The sequence below is a fragment of the Arachis ipaensis genome, chromosome B10 (assembly GCF_059453495.1).
Source record: "Arachis ipaensis isolate K30076 ecotype BB chromosome B10, ASM5945349v1, whole genome shotgun sequence".
Lineage (NCBI taxonomy): Eukaryota > Viridiplantae > Streptophyta > Magnoliopsida > Fabales > Fabaceae > Arachis > Arachis ipaensis.
In genome coordinates, this window is record NC_142435.1 from 34,640,171 (window position 1) to 34,660,588 (window position 20,418).

Consider the following 20,418-nt stretch of genomic DNA (forward strand, 5'->3'; position numbering starts at 1 on the left):
TTCATCATCGTGCTTGCCAAGAGTAACATCATCCACATGCAAGCGGGTTATACCACTGACATTGCCAGAATACATCACAGTTCAGATCACAACAAAAATTTTTACTTAGTAATTATATTAGCCACAAGCCTCCATCAATAATCATTCACTTTAGTTCACAACCTCTTCCAAAACATCAATTTAATCAACCCATAGGTTCACACTCATTCCCAAGCCTAAAAATTAGTTATCAGACCTTAATTGAGGGTTATGAAAGTTTACAAGCTTGCCGAGAAAGCCAAACAGTTAAAAACAGAGCTTAAGTGTGAAAACAGGACTTATGCATATGCACAACTTGAAAAGCGTACGCACGAGCACTTTTACTCGCTCTGTTCCATGCACACGAACCATAGTGTGCATGGGCATGCATACCAGAAATTCTGGTTTGCTGCATAATCAAAGAATTCAGATTTTTTGACCCATTTTCAAACTTTCTCTACAAAATTTTCTTTTTCCACATCCTTATATAGTTTTAAAGATCATTCACCTAGCTTTAATTTAGGACTAATTTCATTTGATTTCTAATTCCGAGCGCCGAGTTACGGCTCGTCGAAATTGGCCAAAAATAGGTTTTCACCAATTTTCACACAATTGCTCAATTTCACAAATTTTTTTTCCAATTCAATCCAAACTACACCAAACCATTTACAAGCCTCATCTACTCTAAATAATCAATTTCCGATCAATTCAAGCCTAATCAAACTAATCATCCAATCAACCATTTATTTTCAACTATTTCACTCAACAATTCAAAACCAACACATTTCACATATTGTGTACCGAATTCAACATTACCATCAAATTACAAAACACACCGATTTCTCTATTTTACACTTCTTCAACTTATTCGGTCACGGCCTCCGGCCGAAGTTTCTCATCAATCATCAACATAATCAATAAATACCATTCATTTCTTAATATCACAATTAATCCCAATCATACATACTTATATCCAAGCTCAACAACATTAAATTCACAATTCTTTACAATTACCAATAATTAACATTCACCTAACTAATCACAAACACATGAAAATTCTATTCAATCCTATCCCAAGGTAATTAACCTAGGCATTCACATACCTTTGTATAATGCCTACCCGAAACTTAAACATGTACCTAAATGTCGGCGGCTTCCAAACTCTTGAATCCCTTCCTCACAAATTGAACCAAACTTCAACTCAAGCCTCCAAACTTGATAATTTTTCCTCTAATTCAAAAGTTCCGCAGCAATCGACGCCAAAATTAATTCCAAACAAGCAACTAAACCATTTCACTCAAATTAACATAATCAAATTTATCATTTATCTTAGGATTCTTATTCAAAATTAGGGATAACAAGGTATTGGGTTTTCTTACCTTTTACCGCTCAATCTCGGGTTAAAATCTCGCTTGAGATTGTGCTTGAGCTTCCCCTAAAGCATCAAAATTACAATATCTCAATACCCACATAACCAAAAATGCGAAATTGAATAGGAAAAAGAATTGGGTGAGAAATTTCGAATTTTTTACCATTTTGTTTGGATAGAATCGAAGAGAATTTCGAGACAAATGCATGGCCACAAATGACTCACCAATCAGAGCTCCGAATCAAAAGTTATGGGCGATTGAAGAAGAGGATGAATAGTGCCAAGGGTTCCTCACCACTCTTCTCTCTTTTCAGCGTGGAACACATAAGAAAAGAGGAAATGGGTTGAGTTTGACTGACTATGGAGGTTATATGGATTGGGCTTGGGCCCAATTTGAACCCGATTCAACTGTTTTAACCCGTTGGTCCAATTTTGGTAAAAAAATATTTAAGATTAGCGTTTTAAATCGCATTCTAATTATTTTCACTTTCTTAAATTATAAATTTTAATTTCTTAATCTCCTTGCCTCATAATTAATTTATTAATTACAATTTAACCGGATTTTACATATGTTGTCTTTCTCTCTTTGTGTTTTGTGTGAAGGAGGAAGAAATGTAGCATTTGTTTTGTGACACATGTCCATCAAGACATAGACACGGTAGTATATGCCTATTGTTTGGTTCATAAGACACAAATTTTTTATGGACACGGTGATACACAAGTGTACACAAAATACGAGTCTTTAGTATCTCTCCTTTATCCTGAGACACTGAGACATAACTCTTAAGACACAAAATTTTCCACTTTTGCCCCTTTATTTTTTATTAAATTCTAATTTTATCCTTGTGGTAACCTTAACCCTAATCCTCTTCTTCCTTCTCACCTTTCCCTTTCTCTAATCTGTTATATTGTCACCTTCCATCTTTCTCCTTCCTCCTCCCTCCTCCTTCCTTCATCTGCCTTACCCACTGTCTCCCTCCTTCACACATTGCGGCGCCGCCCTCCTCTCTTCTTCTTCCTTTTCTCCCACTCTTCCTCCCTCCTCTTCTCCCATGTCCTTCCTCCTATTTCATTCCCTCCCAGTTTCTCATTTCCAGAGGCTCATCTCCTCCATCTCTCCTTCTTCCAAATCAAGATCTTTCGTCGTAGCCATTGTCGTCATCATCGCTATTGACCATTGCGTCTGCCCTTGTTTCCAGATCTATCGTTGTCTCTACTTCATGTCGCAATTGTCATCATTTTTGGCGTTGCTAGCTTTCAGATCTATTTTTCTCCCTCTCTTTCTCTGAATCTGCCTCTTTTCTATACAATCACCTTCTTCTACCTCCAGATTCATTTCCATTATATATGGGTTCTCTGTTTTTTTAATTGTTTCTTTAATTTTTTATTTATTTAAATTTTAATTAATATTTGTTAGATCTGATCATGATATTTTATCTAATTGAATTTGTTAATTAGTTTAAGAGTTATAAATTGAGGTAGGAAAGTGGTATTGGTAGTGGTAGAGAAGAAGTTATGATAATGGTGGTGGTAGTTTCACAATACTAAGAATAATATTGACATTTATATTTTATTATTCTGTTTGTGTAGGTAGTTATCAAACAAATTGAAAAAATTGTGTCTCATTATGTTTATATATTCAGTGTCTATGTTCTTGTGTCTCTGTCTTAATCCATACATCAACAAAACCTAGCCAAAGAGTGACTGAGCAGTGACTAGTGACGACTGCAAATGGGGAGAGATAAAGAGAAACAATGTCATTTTGAGTTAAGCCCTACTAGTAACCAAAACGGCTTCATTTTGATATGTGCTGATTAGTCACTCAAGAATTCACGTGGCAAAACGTTCACGAAAATGGTTAACTAATTGACAGAAGGACAAATGAGATTGATGTTAAATCTTTAAGAAACTAATTTGATTAAAAAAATTATTCGAAAACGAAAATGACGATCGATCAATTTTTCAAGGATTAATTTGACCATTGACCTTATGTAGGACACCTGCAAAATGAAAGTATGTTGTGAGTATTGTGGCAGCAATTTCATGCATATGAATAAGACTAACTAAACCATCACAAAAAAAAAAAGACTAACTAACCATAATAATAATAATAATAATAATAATAATAATAATAATAATAATAATAATAATAATAATAATAATAATAATAATATTATTATTATTATTATTAAATATTATTATTATTATTAACATTGTTAACAACAACAATAACAATAATAATAATAACAGCAATAATAATAGAGTAAATTATCATTTCTATCGACGAAAGTTTTAGATGCTGACAAATCTACCTACAAAATAACGAAATTGAAATTATACCCGTAAAATATGGTTCCGGAACCGCAAAACTATCCGAACCCTAAAGAACTACCTAAAAACCTCAAAGTACCCTTCGTCACCGTCAGAGGAGAGCTGCTACCGCTCACCTTCTTCCTCTCATTGCGTCGCTTACTGCTTCCTGCTCAAAGCTTCGCCGCCTCCGCCTCTGGTCCGCCTTTGCTCTGCCGTCGCTCACTGATTTTAATATACGTTTTGATTTTTAATTGATGAAATTGTTATGGTTTAAATTCTATTAATGTAAAATTGGATTTAGGTTTAGGATTTCAATTCTGTTAATTGATACATTTGGATTTAGAGATAGATTTTGTTGCTGCAAAATTGGATTTAGGATTTAGGGTTTGAATTCCTACTGAAAAATTGGGACATTGGATTATAATACTGAGTTTAGAGTTTGGACTATGTTAAATGTTAATTATCTTTTATTTTTCAATTTTTTTGTTTTTAAAATATTTTTGAATTTTTTTAAAAATTCGTGGATATCCACGGAGACCCCGATCTCCGGCGGATATGGGGTCCTCGTTACCCGTTCGCGGGGACGTGGCCGGGACAGGGAGGGATTATGGGTGACGGGGGGCATGTTCCCGCCCTCATGGGGAGCCGTTGCCATCCCTACTCTCTCTCTCTCTCTCTCTCTCTCTAAATCTTCAACATTAATCTATTATCTCCTTTCCCAGTAACCACCATTTATCACCTTCATCTTCGTCGTCGTTGTTAATCTCAACCACCCACACCGCAGTCTTTTCCAATTCCAAAACTATTGTAGTCTGACCCTCATATATATATATATATAGAAAGAGGGGAACAATTTAGAAAAGTTTAAAATGTTTTTAATATTTTGATAATTTTGTTATATAGAACCGATTTTTTATAAATACAATTTTAATATCATTGTTTTGTAAGTAGATTTGTCAGTTCTAAATTTTTTGTTAATAATAATAATAATAATAATAATAATAATAATAATAATAATAATAATAATAATGATAATAATAATAATTAATCTATAGAACTATTTTTTAAGCTCTGGAAGGTTCTCCTTCTCGTACTGACTTATGATTGCATTTTCATTTGTCATAGTATTTTTTAGTACTTGGCTTATTGATTGAAGATTTCCTTTACTTGGTTCAGCTTTCTTTTTATTTTTTTAATTTATTTTAGACAAATACTTTTTTTTAAATAGATTAGATAACTTTTAATTTTAAAGTCACATATATTATTTATTAACACATTTAATATTTTTAAGGGTTTTTATTCGAATTAATACTCAAAATGGTCTATAAATTTATAATTTTAATATTGTTTCTCAATTTATAATTATCCCAAAATTCATTCCTAAACTTAATAATATTAACTTATAGTCGTCCCTGAAATACTTTTCAATGACAAAATAATGACGAATTGAACAAAGATAACGTTAAATTAGTAAAATATTGTCGTTTTATTTTTGGCGCGCAAAGAAAATAGAATGACGTTGTTTAAGGTATTTTAAAGGATTTTAATATGTTGGAGTTACTGTTCTGGATCTTGCACGAAGTCTCTTCTTCTCTTTATTTTCTTCAATGGGGGTTTTCTCTGGCATTCTATCTAAAGGAAAGCAAGCACGCTATAATAGTCTCATTTCTGTCGCACACGGAGTAGTCTAGGAAGAGACATCTTGATTGAGAGAGGTAAGCAAAAACTAAATAGCCACTATCTACTCCTCTATTTTTTTTATCATGGATGTTTCTTCGTTTTTTTCTGCATTGTTAAGTTGATATTCATTTGTTTAACTTTTTTGCATTTGTGTTTTTTTGTGAGTTTTGTATTAGGGTTTCATTCCCGTGTTGTTGTTTCGTTTTTTTTCTTTTTGTTCGTTGTGATCATGGTAGCTATGGTGAGAATGTGCTGGAAATAGACATTGGTTGTATGTAGTTTATTAGTTTTTATGGTTGGTTAGTGTTTAGGTTAATTGTGCGTTTCTGTTTGATGGTGCCTTACCCTATTTTTTTTTTTATGATGGTGATGTTAATCATCAATTTTTATTTGTAGATGGCTTTGATTACTATTGTGTATCACCATGGGATCCTTTGTAACGAGTGTGGATAATGTTTTTCATACACTATGGACCATAATTTAGAGATGTCTCAGCTTGATCTAGACTTGTTGGATGAGTTCTTCATCAGAGACTACTACAAACATCTTGGGTATAATAAGGTAGAACGTTGTTGGTGGTTGGTTTTCAACAGACCATGGAGACCGGTTTAAGAAAACTCCATACTGATGTCAAACTCCTGAAGATATGCTTCCATGCTGAAAGAAATAATGGATTGGTGCATGTGTACTATGAGCATGGAGTCTCTGTACCAGAATATTTAGAACAACCACCATTTAAAAAAGGCAAGAAGGTGGTGATTGAAGTCATAACTCATCCAGTCTAACTGACAATAGGATCGATCTCTATGGACATACCTCCTACTCCAATTCCCAACCCATCTGTCAAGCAATCTGAAGCTGTTGAAACTCCAACCCCCTAGGATTAATCTCATCCTCACCCAGATTCCAACCCCCATTCCACCCATCCCAACTAGTAATCCTATCTGTACTCCACTTATCCCAAATAATAATCATACTCAAGAACCCCTCCAATAACTGATTCAAACCCTGTTGCCAAATCTACTCCAAAACCAATGATGAATTCACAATTGGTTAAAGTGCCTCCACCGGTGGTTGACAATGGCTGCATACAATTAAACTTGTGCATTCTATATCAATCCTCTTTTTGGGTAGGCTTAATAGGAGAAATCAGTATACAATAGACCTTAAGCACCTAAGATTAGAAAGATGCCAAGTGCACTACAAAGGAAAAGAAGAAAGGATACTATGAAGGACTTGCGGGAGGCAAGAAATAGAATCCAACGAAGATGAAGAAGATATGCAAAGAGGGATCTTGTCGCTATCGTGGTGGCAGAGGTCATAACAAGAGGAACTGTCCCAAAAAGAAGGCTGAAGATGTGGCTGCAGCTACTATAGCAGCTATTGCCGCTGCCAATGTTGCTAGGATAAGGGTCATGCCACTGAGATTGAGCTTGACATGAGCTAGCCTATTGTATCAGAGAATAAAGTCTCTCAACAGGTTCTATCCTAACTCCCTTATAATTTTCTTGTTATTTTTTTTACTTCAATTGTTACATTTTTCTACTACTTTTAATAGTTTGTAAAAGAAAAGACCAGACTAACAAAATTTTTCCCTAAAAGAAGACAGTCCCATGCTCACACTGCTCCACAACAATCCCCTGCAACAGGTTCTGCTGGTCCACCTGATACCATTACTACAGCTTCAAATGATTGGCCACCACCCTTTGGTCCAGTTTCAGATATGCCAGCACATTCCACCCCTCCACTTGATCCAATGCTAGGTGCATCCATAGCTACAGCGACAAGACTAAGGAACTTCTTGCGTTTCATGCCAACTCCAAGATTCAAACCACCAGACAAAAAAAACGTAAAAAATGAAATTACTTATGAAAGTGTTTGTTGTTTGTGTCATTTTGATATCAGGCTTTTGTTATATGTTACTAAGTCTATGTTAGGACCTTTATGTTTCATTATTAGAGATTTGCTTTTTATATACTCTACGTGGGATGTTATGTTTTTTTTATGGTGTGTAGAATTACACGGATTATGTTTGGGATACACTTAAATGGTGGTCAGTGTTTCATTCTCTCTCTAGATTGAGATTATATTATCAAACCAACATGACAAAAAAACAAAAAATAATTGTATTCATGTGTTCACAAGTACAAGTAGGATATACAATTATTCAAATTTAGGATTTTTCAATCAACATTAGTCAAATTTGGCATTGCAAATTCTATACTATAAAAACCAATACAACAATTACTAACATGATAACTACCAGTAAACAAAATGTCAATTTTAGTGCCCTAACTTAAGATGTCAAGCTCCTAATCTTTCACGCAAATTTTAACCTCCATTCATCTATTTTAAAATTAAGATATGCTCTATGATAACTACCAGTAAACAAAATGTCAATTTTAGTGCCCTAACTTAAGATGTCAAGCTCCTAATCTTTCACGCAAATTTTAACCTCCATTTATCTATTTTAAAATTAAGATCTGCTCTACTACTAACTTCTTTTTCATTCTGAACTTTGTCAGCCCAAATAAAAAGACTACACCATCTTTTGCCAACATTCTACAACCACAACCATGAAGAACAAATTAAATATTGAAAAAACCAACATTAATCTAACTAAATTAACAAAACATACTTACGTATCAAGGCATCCTTTCTTAGTATATGCTTCTTAATTTTGCATAACACCTATTATGCTTTCTAAACCTGGAGAGATTGATGGTGTGGAAATTAGGATTCCACACACCAAAACTCACCGGCAAGTGTACCGGGTCGCATCAAGTAGTAAAACTCACTTAGAGTGAGGTCGATCCCACAGGGATTGATGGATCAAGCAACTTTAGTGGGTGATTAGTTTAGTTAAGCTAACATTGATGATTTGAGTAAAAATTGAAGCAACAGAATATAAATGACAAGGAATTTAAAGTGCAGAAAGTAAATTGACTTGAAAGTAAAGAACAGAATGTAAATTAGCTGAAGCTTAAATGACAAGGAAAGTAAAATTTCAGCAGATCTCACTTGCAGGAATTAAATTGATAGAAGTTTAAAGAACAAGAAATGTAAATTGGAGAGAAGGTAGATAGGCAGAATGTAAATTGGACAAAAGCTTAAAGAGCAAGAAAACTAAATTGCAGTAAAATGTAAACGGCGCTGGGTGCTGGAAAGTAAAGGAAGTAGTAGATCAAAGCTTAGAGCAATTGCAGAGGAATTTAATTGTAGGAAGAGTAAATTAGATCACAGTAAGCTCAAATGAAAAATTGTGGAAAGTGAAATTGCAGAAGAGAATCGTAGCAAAAAAGGAAATTGTAGAAGAGAAGGAAATTGAAATTTGCATAAGCCAATATTGAATTCAATACTTGAAAATGTAACAATGCAGAAAAATTGAAAGTGTTTCAAAGAGGACTTTCTATTCTACCATACTCCTAATGCTCTCTAGCAGAGCCAGCCTCCTAATGAAATGAAACTGATGCCTTTTTATAGACCTTTTACAAAATGAAAATGAAATTGAAATTGAAAACAAAATTCAAATGAAATTCCTAATCTAATTTTTATCTTGTGCCTTTGAGTAATGTCCATGAGTTTTGCTTGCTTTGAGGCTTCAATGGGCTTGAATTAATTGAGTCAGATTGCACTTAGAGTGTGCACTTTTGGTTTGTGAAAAAATGGAAACAAGATGGCACTTGGTGCCATGGATCAGGGTGGCTTGGTGAAATTCCAGTGAGTCAGGGTGTGTTGGGTGGAGCTTGGGTCATTTCCAGGGGAGCGCTCAATTCATTTAGTGAACGTAGCGCTACATGCCTTGTGTGCCTTATGTGCCTCCCTTCGAACCTTCCTCCTTGCCCATGCATAGCGCTCAGTTGGAATTTCCAACGTAGCGCCCCCTGCTTGCCTTGGTTGCCTCATTTGTGCCAATTTCTTTGTGATGGGCCACGAAAAAGTGAAACTAGTTAACGGAGCACTCCTTGTTTGAGTGCTGGCTTGCTATCCCTTGAGCGCTCAGTTAGTTCACTTAACGTAGCGCCCCTTGCTTTGCTTTGGTCTCCCTCTTCGAGCCTTGGATCCTTCATTTGTGAATGTCGCGCCTTGCTTTTTGGGCCTTAAAGATGCCTTTCACTTGTGCTTCAATTTCATGCCAAATATGGATTGCTATATATCGTTGGAAAGCTCTGAATGTCAGCTTTTCAACGCAACTGGAAGCGTATCAATCAGACATCTGTAGCTCAAGTTATGGTCCTTTGAAGGAGGCATGGTCGTGTTGTCTGGCGCTCAAAGTGTAGCGTTTACTAACAAAACGTAGCGCTATGGGAAGAGCGTTGCATTCGCTAACACAACGTAGCGCTATGGGCACTGTTTGGGGGCCAAACTTAGTGCCAGCTTCTGAGGCCCATCCTTGAGGTTCACCCCATACTATTATATATCGTTGGAAAGCTCTAGATGTCTACTTTCAATGCAATTGAGAGCGCATCATTCCAAGCTCTACAGCTCAAGTTATCCTCCTTGGAAGGTGAAGAGGTCAGCTGGCCTTACTGCAGGTTGATACCATGTTCATCTATACACTTTTGGGACAGGTTTTCTCCCTCAGATTTAGTGTCCACCATGTAGTGCCATATATGCTTGGAAAGCTCTAGATGTCTACTTTCCAATGCCACTTGAATCACCTTATTCGGAGTTTTGTAGCTCGATTTATTCTTGTTGGAGTGTAAAGAGGTTAGGGTTAGAAACCCTCTTTGTTCCTTCTCCATCTTTTCACCTATCATCAACCAAACAAATACATCAAAGCCTTGGCATAATCATCAACTCTTGCATCATTCATATTATCAACTAAATCTTGCAAAAAATCTAATAAAAATACATAAAATTACTAATGTTTGATTGAATCGAGACAAGCATGAAATTCTCACTCAAACACTTACTTATTGCCTAAGAATGCATGAAAACCAAGTGAAAACTAATGAAATAGTCTTGTGAAACTAGCCTAAGATGACTTGTCATCACAACACCAAACTTAAATCTTGCTTGTCCCCAAGCAAGGAAAGAATCATGCAATAAAGATTGACAATCCAAGGTAAGAAGAATAGCAACTCAATGTTCATGGTTTGGCTAGTTTTCTATGCATGCCACAATCACAAAAGAAAGGTAAATGATTGATGCTTCTATCTAGCTCAATTTATGAAATCTTTTCCGTATATTTTCTCCCTTGAAACAAGCTTTTGATTTTCTTATTAGCTTCTCCTTTAGGGTGCTTTGTCCCATGAGTTGATAACAAAACTATGACTCTAAATGTTTTGTTTTCAAGTATTACCACTTGATACATAAGCACCACAAGCATTGAATTAGAGGACTTCATTAAGCTCATTTGTTTCTTTTCTTTACTCTTTAATCATTGATGCTCAGAGCCTTGAGCTTTGAGGGAGTGCTTTTGCACTTGAGTCTAGCCTTGACTCTAAGTGTTTTGTTCAAGCTTTTTTCCTGATACATAAATACCAAAAGTACTTAACAATTAAATTGTCATTGGTACTCAGAGCCTTCAGCTTTCTCATTCTTTTCCTTTTGCTTTTCTTGCTGTAACTGTATTTGCTTTTTCAAGGTTTTCATGATTTCAAAAGATTTCACAAAATGTCCTAGATGAAAACTTCAATTTAATAAAATCTAATGCAATTGAGCAACAATTAATCATACTAGCCTTCCAATACTTGTATGCACATGCTAAGTTCTTCTTAAATTCCTTGTTTGTTTATGATCATGATACTTTATTTCTTTTGAATTCACAAAATTCAAGTTGGTAGTCATAATGTCACAGTAACATGTTACAAATCAAGATTTAGGCTATGCTTATTCATACCACACATGTATACAGAGAAGATAAAGACAATCATGCAATTTAAAGTACCGGAAACAAATGAGAGGAAAAGAAACTTTACAACCTTGTAATTCATCTTCTCTATTGTTGTCATTTTCCTTTTATTCTTTCCTTTCCCTTGCCAAACTCAGAATGCTTGCTCATCCTCAAGCAATAATTAGAACAATGGCTATGGGGCTAAGATGGATCATGAATGTCTTCATAATGAAATGTCAGCAGTACATGTGTTTTAAGCAAGCAAAATTGAGGATAACAATCAAGGCACAAAAGACAGAGACATTGAGATTGCAAAAATAAGAGGATGTGCATGATACATTGCATAAAAGATAAGTGGCACACCAAACTTAGTGTGACACTTTCACTTGGAATTGATGCAAGTATCTTGTAAGGATTGGAACTAAATTTTGTTGCATAGCAACACCAAACTTAGAATGCAATCCTATGTCAATTTATTTGAACTAAAACTAAACAAAGGGGACTGTTATTTTTTAATACAATCACCAAGCCAAGAATCTGTCATGAATAAGGCTCTCTTGGTGATGTATTAACAAACACAGTTAATAAAAGAAAGCATTACAAACAAGTAAATGAATAAAACAAAGAGAGAACTAAAATTATCCAACTAAGAAGAAAAATAACACTGCAAAGGGCATTATGATTATGCAGACAAGTGGTGTTGCTGAATAAATTGCATAGAAAATAAGTGGCACACCAAACTTAGAATCTTAGTGTGACACTTTCAATTCAGATTTGATGCAATCATCCATACCGATTGTTGCAAGGCAACACCAAACTTAGAATGTAATCATATGCTAATTTATTGAAATTTAAACAAAGCAGACATAGAAAGTAAACAAAGCAAAGAAATGTTACCTACGGTTGACATGTTCTTCACTTTCTTCCTCTTCTTCCAGTTTGTTAAGAGGAACGACCTCAAGGGGGAGATGAACCAGCTAGTGTCCCTTATCTTGCCCTCTCCTTAGCAAGCTTCCTTTTATAAATGGTTTGATTGAGCTTGCTTGCTGGATTAGGGACAGGATTGGTGCTCTTGTTAGTTGCCTTCACTTCTTTGGATTCAAGACTTGGTTGCTGTGTGATTATTGGAGTGTTTTCTTCATCAAAAGCTTTTTGAATTGGTTGTTCCATGAGCCCTTCCTCTATGCACTTCTCTGCTTCAATTGAGTGTGACTTCTCTTGAGTGTCTTCCTCACTTTCTTGCTCCTCCACTTCTTCCTTTGCACTCAACATTTGACTTAATAGCACTTTCATGGAGGAGGTTTGTTGTTCTTCCCAAGATTTCTCAATCTCCTCTTTATATCTTTCAATCACAGATTCAATTGTTGAGACTTTTTAGTCCAGGAGAGTTTGTGAGGGTTGTGAATTTTCATGTTCCTTTGTCATCTCAAGTGGCTTCTGTGGATATGCAATTTCAAGTTCAAATGCCTCCTCCAACTCATTCTTCATTAACATTTTTCTTGACGCAGGGGCCTCTTCATCTTCCTTCTCCACTTCTTCCTTTTTATCCACCAATTGACCTTCATCTTCCTTGCTTAGCAATTCTTTATTTCTCCTTGCTTGCTCCAAAGATCCATCCATCTTATTGTAGAGGGTTTCTTGTCTTTTCCAGGATTGTTCTTGTCTTTCAAAAAATTCTCTAGACTTTTGAAGGAGATCCTCTGAAGGTTGAGAGTAATTTTGTGGACATGAACGTGTTGTGGTGAAGTTGTTTTGAGGGTTATGGAGTGAATTTTGTGAGTTGTGGAATGAATTTTGTGGTTGGTGAGATGAATTGTATGGATCTTGGAGGAAACTGTGTGTTGAGGCATTTATGCCTCTTGCTGAGTGTCATATGGAGCACCAAAATTCCCTTCCCAGCCATAGTTAGTGTTAGCATCATAACATTATGATTTACTTTGTGGCTCTGGGAGGAAATTCCTTTCACTTAATTGTTCACACTCTTGTTGATATGCACAGACACCATGAGGATAATGATATAAGTCATTTTGTGGTTCTGGACAGTATCTCATGTGCTTTGTTTGATTCTCTTGCTTATCATGTGGTTCTGAAGCTTATCTCCATTGATTGGAGTGCTCAGAAATTGTGATCTCTTGGTGATATTCCCAGCCACCATTAGAGATTGGTGATGGTAGGTAATATCCATAAAATTTGTTTGATCATAAGATGAGTTGAACTCCATTTGAATTTTGTAAAACACAACACCAAGGAAAATTGAAATTCGTGTCTCAGAGAAGAATTTCTTAGTGAGGCAATAACTCAAACACCTTGGTTTTAATCTAAAACAGAAAACAAAAACAAAAAAAATGCTTGATCTAGACTTCTCACCCACTTAATCATTGTTGATCTAAATTAATTCCCAGCAACGGCGCCAAAAACTTGATGGGTTGGAAAACGATCCAACACAAAACTCATCAGCAAGTGTACCGGGTCGCATCAAGTAGTAATTACTCACAAGAGTGAGGTCGATCCCACAGGGATTGATGGATTGAGCAATTTTAGTTAGGTGGTTAATTTAGTTAAACAAACAGTTGATGATTTGAGTGAAACTTGAATAGCAGAAGCTAAATTGCATGAAAATAAAAGGGAGAGGGGAAATTGACAGAAAAGTAAAGTGCAGAAGAGTAAAATGCATGAAACTTAAATTGCAAGAAGGTAAAAGAGCTGAATCTTAAAGAGCAAGTAATGTAAATGACTGAAACTTAGATTGCAAGAAATGTAAATATCTGGAGTTTAGAGTGCAAGAAATGTAAATTGCTTGAATAGTAAAGGGATGTGGGAGCTGGGATTTAGAATTTAACAAAGAGAATGTAAAGAGAGATTAAACAGAGAAGTAGAAGATGAACTAAGTTGCTAAAGATCTAAACAGAAAAGTAAAATTGTTTGAAGAACAAAACAGAAAGTAAATTTAGCTCAATTGCAAAATCTAAAAGAGAAATAGAAGATCCAAGAGGAGCAATGAGATTAGAACAAGGATCTAGATCTCAATTACACCCTTGGTCAAACAGAAAATAAATTGCAGAAGGAATGTAAATGAAAGCTCAGATCCAATCCTCAATCCTTAGAATTGTGCAGAAGGAAAACACAGATGAATTTTAGATAAGAATTGAAACAGAATTTCTTCAATCTCAATCTAAAACTCAAAACAGAAAGTAAAAGTTGCTGAAGAAAGTAAATGAAGACAGAAAACTAAATTCAAATTCTATTCTAGAACAATTGAGAAGAGAGGTAAAGGATGATTCTCAAACTTAGAATCAATGAAACTCTTCAATCTCAATTCAAATTCCAAGAACAGATAGCAGAAGTTGCAGAAGCAAAATGAAAACAGAAAGCTAGATCCAATTCCCAAATTTCAAAATGAAAGCTCCAGTGAAAACTAAAATTTAGCTAAAAGGTAAAACAAAAAATGAAAGAAGCTCCTCTCTAAATCAAACTAAGTCCTATTTATACACTTTCTAATTTTGATTTTGGAATTTGGAGTGGACTTTTTAAGTTGGTGAAGAAATGGATCCCAAATTAGGTTTTGATTTAAAATTGGAACATTGGGCATCTCCCGGGGAAGCGCTCAGTGATTGCACCTAACGTAGCGCTCAATGCCTTGTGCCTTGGCTCATTTTGGTTCGTGTCAAGCCTTTTTGGTGCAGCATAGTGGCGCTCAGTGAACTAATGTAACGTAGCGCTACATGCTTGAGTGGGATTCCCTCTTCAAGCCTTGGTGGAGCCAATTTGAACCAAATTCCTTGTGCCAAGCTTCAATTGATAGCGCTTAGTTTACTTAAATAACGTAGCGCTTCATTTGCTTGAATAAGGCTCCCACTTTCGAGCCTTGACCATTTCAATTTGGCCAATTTCCTTAGGCAATAGCGCTCAGTGAAGGGAATTCACGCAGCGCCCCTTCTTTTCTTGTGTAGCGCTTCTTTTGGTTCCCATGTGTGCCTGGTTCGATTCTTGGTGAAGCCATTTTGGCAAATTTCCTTTCCAGGCTTTGTAGCGTGCTTCCCTTGGCTCATGGGTTCGAACCTTGTTGGCTTCCTTGCTTGGTATCACTCCTTGATTTCTTTTTGGGGAGGTCACGAAAAAGGTAGGATAGTTAACGGAGCGCTATTGCTTTTTTTGATTCTCTTGAGCACTCCGTTATGTGCTCCAACTTAGCGCTATGCTTTTGCTTCTTTGGCCTTGTCACTTTGGTGTTGGGCACTTGGTTTGGGCGCTCAATTAGAGAGCGCAGCGCTCAATCTTTGAGCGCTATGGCCTTGGTTGGCCTTTGCTCCTTTGGTGCGTGACGCTTTTGTGCCTTGGGTCACGCTTTTCAAAGCGTGGCCTAAGGTCTAAAGCGTGCTCTAAGGTTCCTTTTTTCTTTTTTTTCATCATTTCTTCACCTATAAGTAATCAGAACAACCAATCAAAGCATCACCAAATTCACAAAATTTCTAAATCATTTAAAAACCAACTAATTATAGCTTAAACCATGTGATTTTGTGCCAAATGAATGATGTTTAATTGAATTGACATAACCATGCAAATCTACTCCAAATCACTTACTTATGATGCAAGAAAGTGCATAAAACCTAATGAAACAAGTGAAAAATGCTTGAAAAGCTAGCATAAGATGACTTGTCATCAGAGATCCAGATTCATGCAATGAAAGTATATTGTACTCTCTTTTGTTATTCAAGTCATGGTTGTATTCCTATTGATTATAATATCATTTTGTTAATTAGTAGATAAAGTGCAAAAGATATTTCTATCACTTAGCTTATTTTATGTTTGTAAGAAGTGTTTTCTATAATTTCAACAAGAATTGATTTCTTAATGTTGATGCTTTTTTATTGGTGAGAGCGTTTTTTCTAATACTCTATTAAAAATGTGATTATACTGAAGTACGTGATTTAAAATTTAAAACGTAATAAGTAAATTTTATTTTTGATAGAATAAAATATTTTATTTAATTAAGTTTATAATATAATAATATATACTTAATTTTAGGGATAATTTGGACTCCAAATTCCTCCCCACTAGCATCTTCATCCCCCATCCCACCATTACTGCAGTACTATACGTTCTTACAAAGTTTTGTAAAATGTTAAAAAGTACTCTAATGAATGAAAAAACAATTGAGCACTTTGATGTTTGAGCAAATGAGATGAAGCAATTCTAATATTTTTTAGTATGCTCTTATTTATGATCTTTCCGTGTCATTTACTCATTGTCCTTTGAACATTGCTTAAACTTCTGAGCTCTAATACTTTAATTTAACTATCTATGAGATCGTAATTGCTAACTACAATCAAATGTAACAAAGTATTATGAAATAATTTTGGTAAACAAAATCTAAACAAAGTAAGTTTTTTGACTTTACATAATTTTATTTAGGTGTTTAATATGGCAAATTCTTTACTCTTATTTGAAAGTTGAAAAACCAATAAATTATTTTAAAAAATTCTAATTATTCACGTATATTCAATTATTTACATATTACAAAAATTTCAAAGATATATTTCGGCAAATTATGTTACTTGGACATAACTGTAATAACATGAAATAAACATTTCAAAACTTTAGTTGGTCTTAATTCGTAATTTTTATTGTGCTTTGTATAATTCGTATTAATTCAGATTCATTAGTTATGTTGATAGAACAAAGATTGTAAAATGCTAATGCGATTTCATATTATTACTACCAATGACGCTGCCATAACTCATAACAATAAAATATATAAACTACATGGCTTCCTTGTCCTAATAATACTTGTGTTCTAATAACAACAGCAATTACTTGGGCATTTCAAGATCTGGTCTCCTATCAACTACTTCGCTCTCTGAATCTGCAGGAAATGCATCTGGATAGGTGTTCAAAATTTTTGACTTCATACTTCTGTCAGAGAAAAACAAAAAAGAAGATCACGCAACTAGACAAGGTATAATGCTCAATAGTTAATACTTTAATCTAATAATCACAATAAATAATGTATTAGGACAAGGAACTTCCTAATAAAAGAGGGGAGGGGGCAAGTTCATGCAGAAAGTGAGGAACTTGTTAATGTACCATACTTCTAACTTTAACCATGTAAGTTCATAACTAAAATAGATGTTGCAGCCCTAAATATTGAAATTCATAAACACATTCTAGTGTTTTACTTCTCTTGTATCAAATGGCCTTATTATTATTATTCCTGTGTGAATCCTTCATTATGTTACAGAACAACACCTTAAGTAGAATAAATTTTGTTTGTGCCTTCTGGTACCTTGCACAAATTTTACAAAACGAGATGTGTGAAGGAAGATGTGTATCGACGGGAGCATGGGCAATTGGGCAGTGTGGAAGGGGTTGAACCTAGCAGGGCAGATTGGAGCAAGACAAGTTCTTATGGACGTAGACTACAAATCCATATACCATACACATTCAGAATGGCTGTTAACAATTTCATTCTTATTATTCAACATGTGTGTAGTGGTTTAGGGTGACAGATTTGCATAGTAAAAGAAAAGAATCAGCTTCAATGTCACCAAATTAGGAAGATTCAAAATCTGAACACTGGGAGCAAACTTGAACAACAAATGACTGAAGACTTGGCAGCATTTAAGAAAGAAAATAAAGCAAGGATTGCACTATTATATCGAGTAAGGGTTAGAAAGCAAAATCCAAAGAATTTGGACCAGATATGGTGCCAAACAGGAATGAACTCAATTCAAAAAGTTGACTGATTTCAAAATTCTGGTCAAAGCAAATAAGAAAAGAACAATCAGACATGATATGCAGCCAGCCTAATTGACAAACAAGAAAGGAAAGTGCAGCGATTAGAAAAACATGCAAAATAAAAGGATCACGACTACCCAGGAATCTGCACGTGTGTGCAAAACCAGACCCCGCCGAGCTAAGCATGTTGCCTCATCATTCAAGTATTCCACTATTCATGCTATTCTGAATTTCTGTCTCAGCCTGTGAATAAACCTTGAAACAGCCTTTTGTATTTGTGAACTTGAGTGTTACTTGAATGTGAGACAACAATATATCACTGTTTTCGCAAGAGAAGTTTGTGGAAAAGCTTTTATTTTGGAGTGTGAACTTTTGAGAGGTTTTGCATGTCTACTGGAGAAGCTGTCAGACTCTGTAATCCATTTGAATTATGAAAATCACACCTTAATTGGTGGAGACGGGACATAGACTCAACATCAGAGATCAAACTGGTATTGGTGCACACTTCTCTACCCTCTTCTTATTCTTATTCATATGCTTTTACCTCTGACTAGTTCTGCCTTCTGTTCAGCACTAAATTTAAATCTATTAGGAGATAATCTCACTGCTCTTTAGTTTGATTAATGCATAAATTGAAAATCATTTTCAAAACGAAGAAACAATCAACAAATACAACTTGAATAAGACAAGAAAAACTTGAACAGGAAAAGTAAGAGAAACCAAGAGATATCAAGGACCAAAATCCACGGGAGGAGCCCTTAAACAGGGGACAAACTTCTATCACATTTTAACACCAAGGTATTATTGAAATAACTGAAATTTATTTAAGAACCTAAACTTAGTTGTCAGTTGCCACAGAAATAGAGATGACAAACTTAACTTGCATGATACTGGACAGAGAACCAAAATAAGCAGAAAAGAGATAGGAACTGATTAAAGGAGATAACCAACGGTTAAATTTGGTTTCCATTAGAAACAACAACAACCACCACCCTAAACCTTATCCAACTAGGTAGGGTCAGCTACATAGGTCAAGGTATGTGTTGTGCCCTGTTGTTGATCAAGCATCACTTCAATTAGAAAAAAAGAAAGAATTTTTTCTTCCATTGGAAAGGAAGCAGTGGAGAGCGCCTTTCATAGCTAGATTCAATTCTCATAAAAAAACCACTGAGGAACAAGGGTTATACAAATCCACATAGTCAATCAATCAAGTTTCATAGGCAACGACCATGGTGGAAGGCTATAGAGAAGTGCACAATGCGCACCTCAAAGATCAACTTTTCCAATTGAACCCATTATCCCTCACGCATATTTTTCATTGTCTAGTTTTGTTTTGATACATCTACACCTCATTAATCCCGAAAGTTTTCATCCAAAACAATTATTCCCTCCAATACACAACAATAACTCACTTTAGCTAAACTTTCTTTTGTTCAGTATATCTGTGGTTCTCACTCATATTCCTATGTAACATTTATTATTCATTTCCAACTTTACCATACATGCAATTCTAAGCGCAATAAACAGTGAAATGTTAATACAATAAACTAGTTATCAAATAAGAGCGTGATAGTAACAAATTTGATTAACACATGGAATAGAGATAGAATTACCTTAGCTTCTGAAAAATATAATCAAGGTCAGTCTTGATAGACTTGAGAATTCGAGTGTTCCTGGCGAGATCTCCAGAAATCTCGGCATAGCAATGCTCAGAGAACTCATTGAAGTGTGACAACACGGCATTACTGTCCTGCAATCTTCCCAATCTGAAAAATTCATCAAATTATTATCAACACATGAGAATAATCATAATAAAATCAAGGAAAGAAAGAAAGAAAGGGAAAGAGGTACATGGTGTTCTGTAAATGATTAAGTGATTGGAGATCATTTGAGTTGACAAGGGTTTTGAATTCGTGGGAGATCTCTTCTGAAGCCAACTTCACCGATTCTTTCTCACAATCTTGTTCCTCCATTACTTTCTGCAATGCTGCAACCTCCAGCGATTGTTGATGATTAGCACCAATTTTCTATGCCAAGATTGCGAATGAGACGGTGTTCGTTGCGGTGCCGGCAGCAGAGTTTGCAGGCGGCGGCGGAGGCTGCTGGTGGATAGAACACGGCGGTGTGTGGAGAGAATGCAGAAGGTATTGGGCCAGAAGATTACGAATTTGGGCGTGTGGGTTTGCCAGAAATTAATTTCCAATGGGCCCAAATCAACGTGAAATTCAGGGTTATTGGGCAACTATGCGGAGTACATGGTTATGGGGGCAGAATTGTCATTAACCAAATTGGAGGGTGCGATTTCGGTGTTTTTTTTTGGGGGGGGGGGGGTGTGGGTCCCATATGCATGCCATTTGATGGTCACGAGCGCTCTTAGTCCATTTACATGTTATTTCTCATTCAAGTAAATTTTTTATCTATTAAAAATCTCGTATTAGAACATAAATCCTACATTGAAAAACAA

The 20,418-nt window shown here is 35.4% G+C and overlaps 1 protein-coding gene across 1 annotated transcript; it reads right to left on the bottom strand.

The window, feature by feature from the left end:
* Positions 1-16,902: 16,902 nt before the first annotated feature.
* LOC107620488 (kxDL motif protein) lies at positions 16,903-20,158 on the bottom strand. The gene is made up of 3 exons (XM_088507582.1): positions 19,806-20,158; positions 19,568-19,720; positions 16,903-17,132 (listed from the first exon to the last, which is right to left on the bottom strand). The coding sequence occupies exons 1-3, from the start codon at positions 19,925-19,927 to the stop codon at positions 17,030-17,032; spliced, it is 378 nt and encodes a 125-aa protein (XP_088363708.1). The 5' UTR covers positions 19,928-20,158; the 3' UTR covers positions 16,903-17,029.
* Positions 20,159-20,418: the final 260 nt, after the last annotated feature.

Excerpts from the sequence above, each read along its gene's own strand:
- LOC107620488 (XM_088507582.1), bottom strand. The coding sequence starts at position 19,927 with ATGGAGGAACAAGATTGTGAGAAAGAATCGGTGAAGTTGGCTTCAGAA. Across the intron at positions 19,721-19,805 it reads AATCATTTACAGAACACCAT|ATTGGGAAGATTGCAGGACA; the intron begins GTACCTCTTTCC and ends TGAATTTTTCAG. Across the intron at positions 17,133-19,567 it reads TATATTTTTCAGAAGCTAAG|AAGTATGAAGTCAAAAATTT; the intron begins GTAATTCTATCT and ends TTTCTCTGACAG.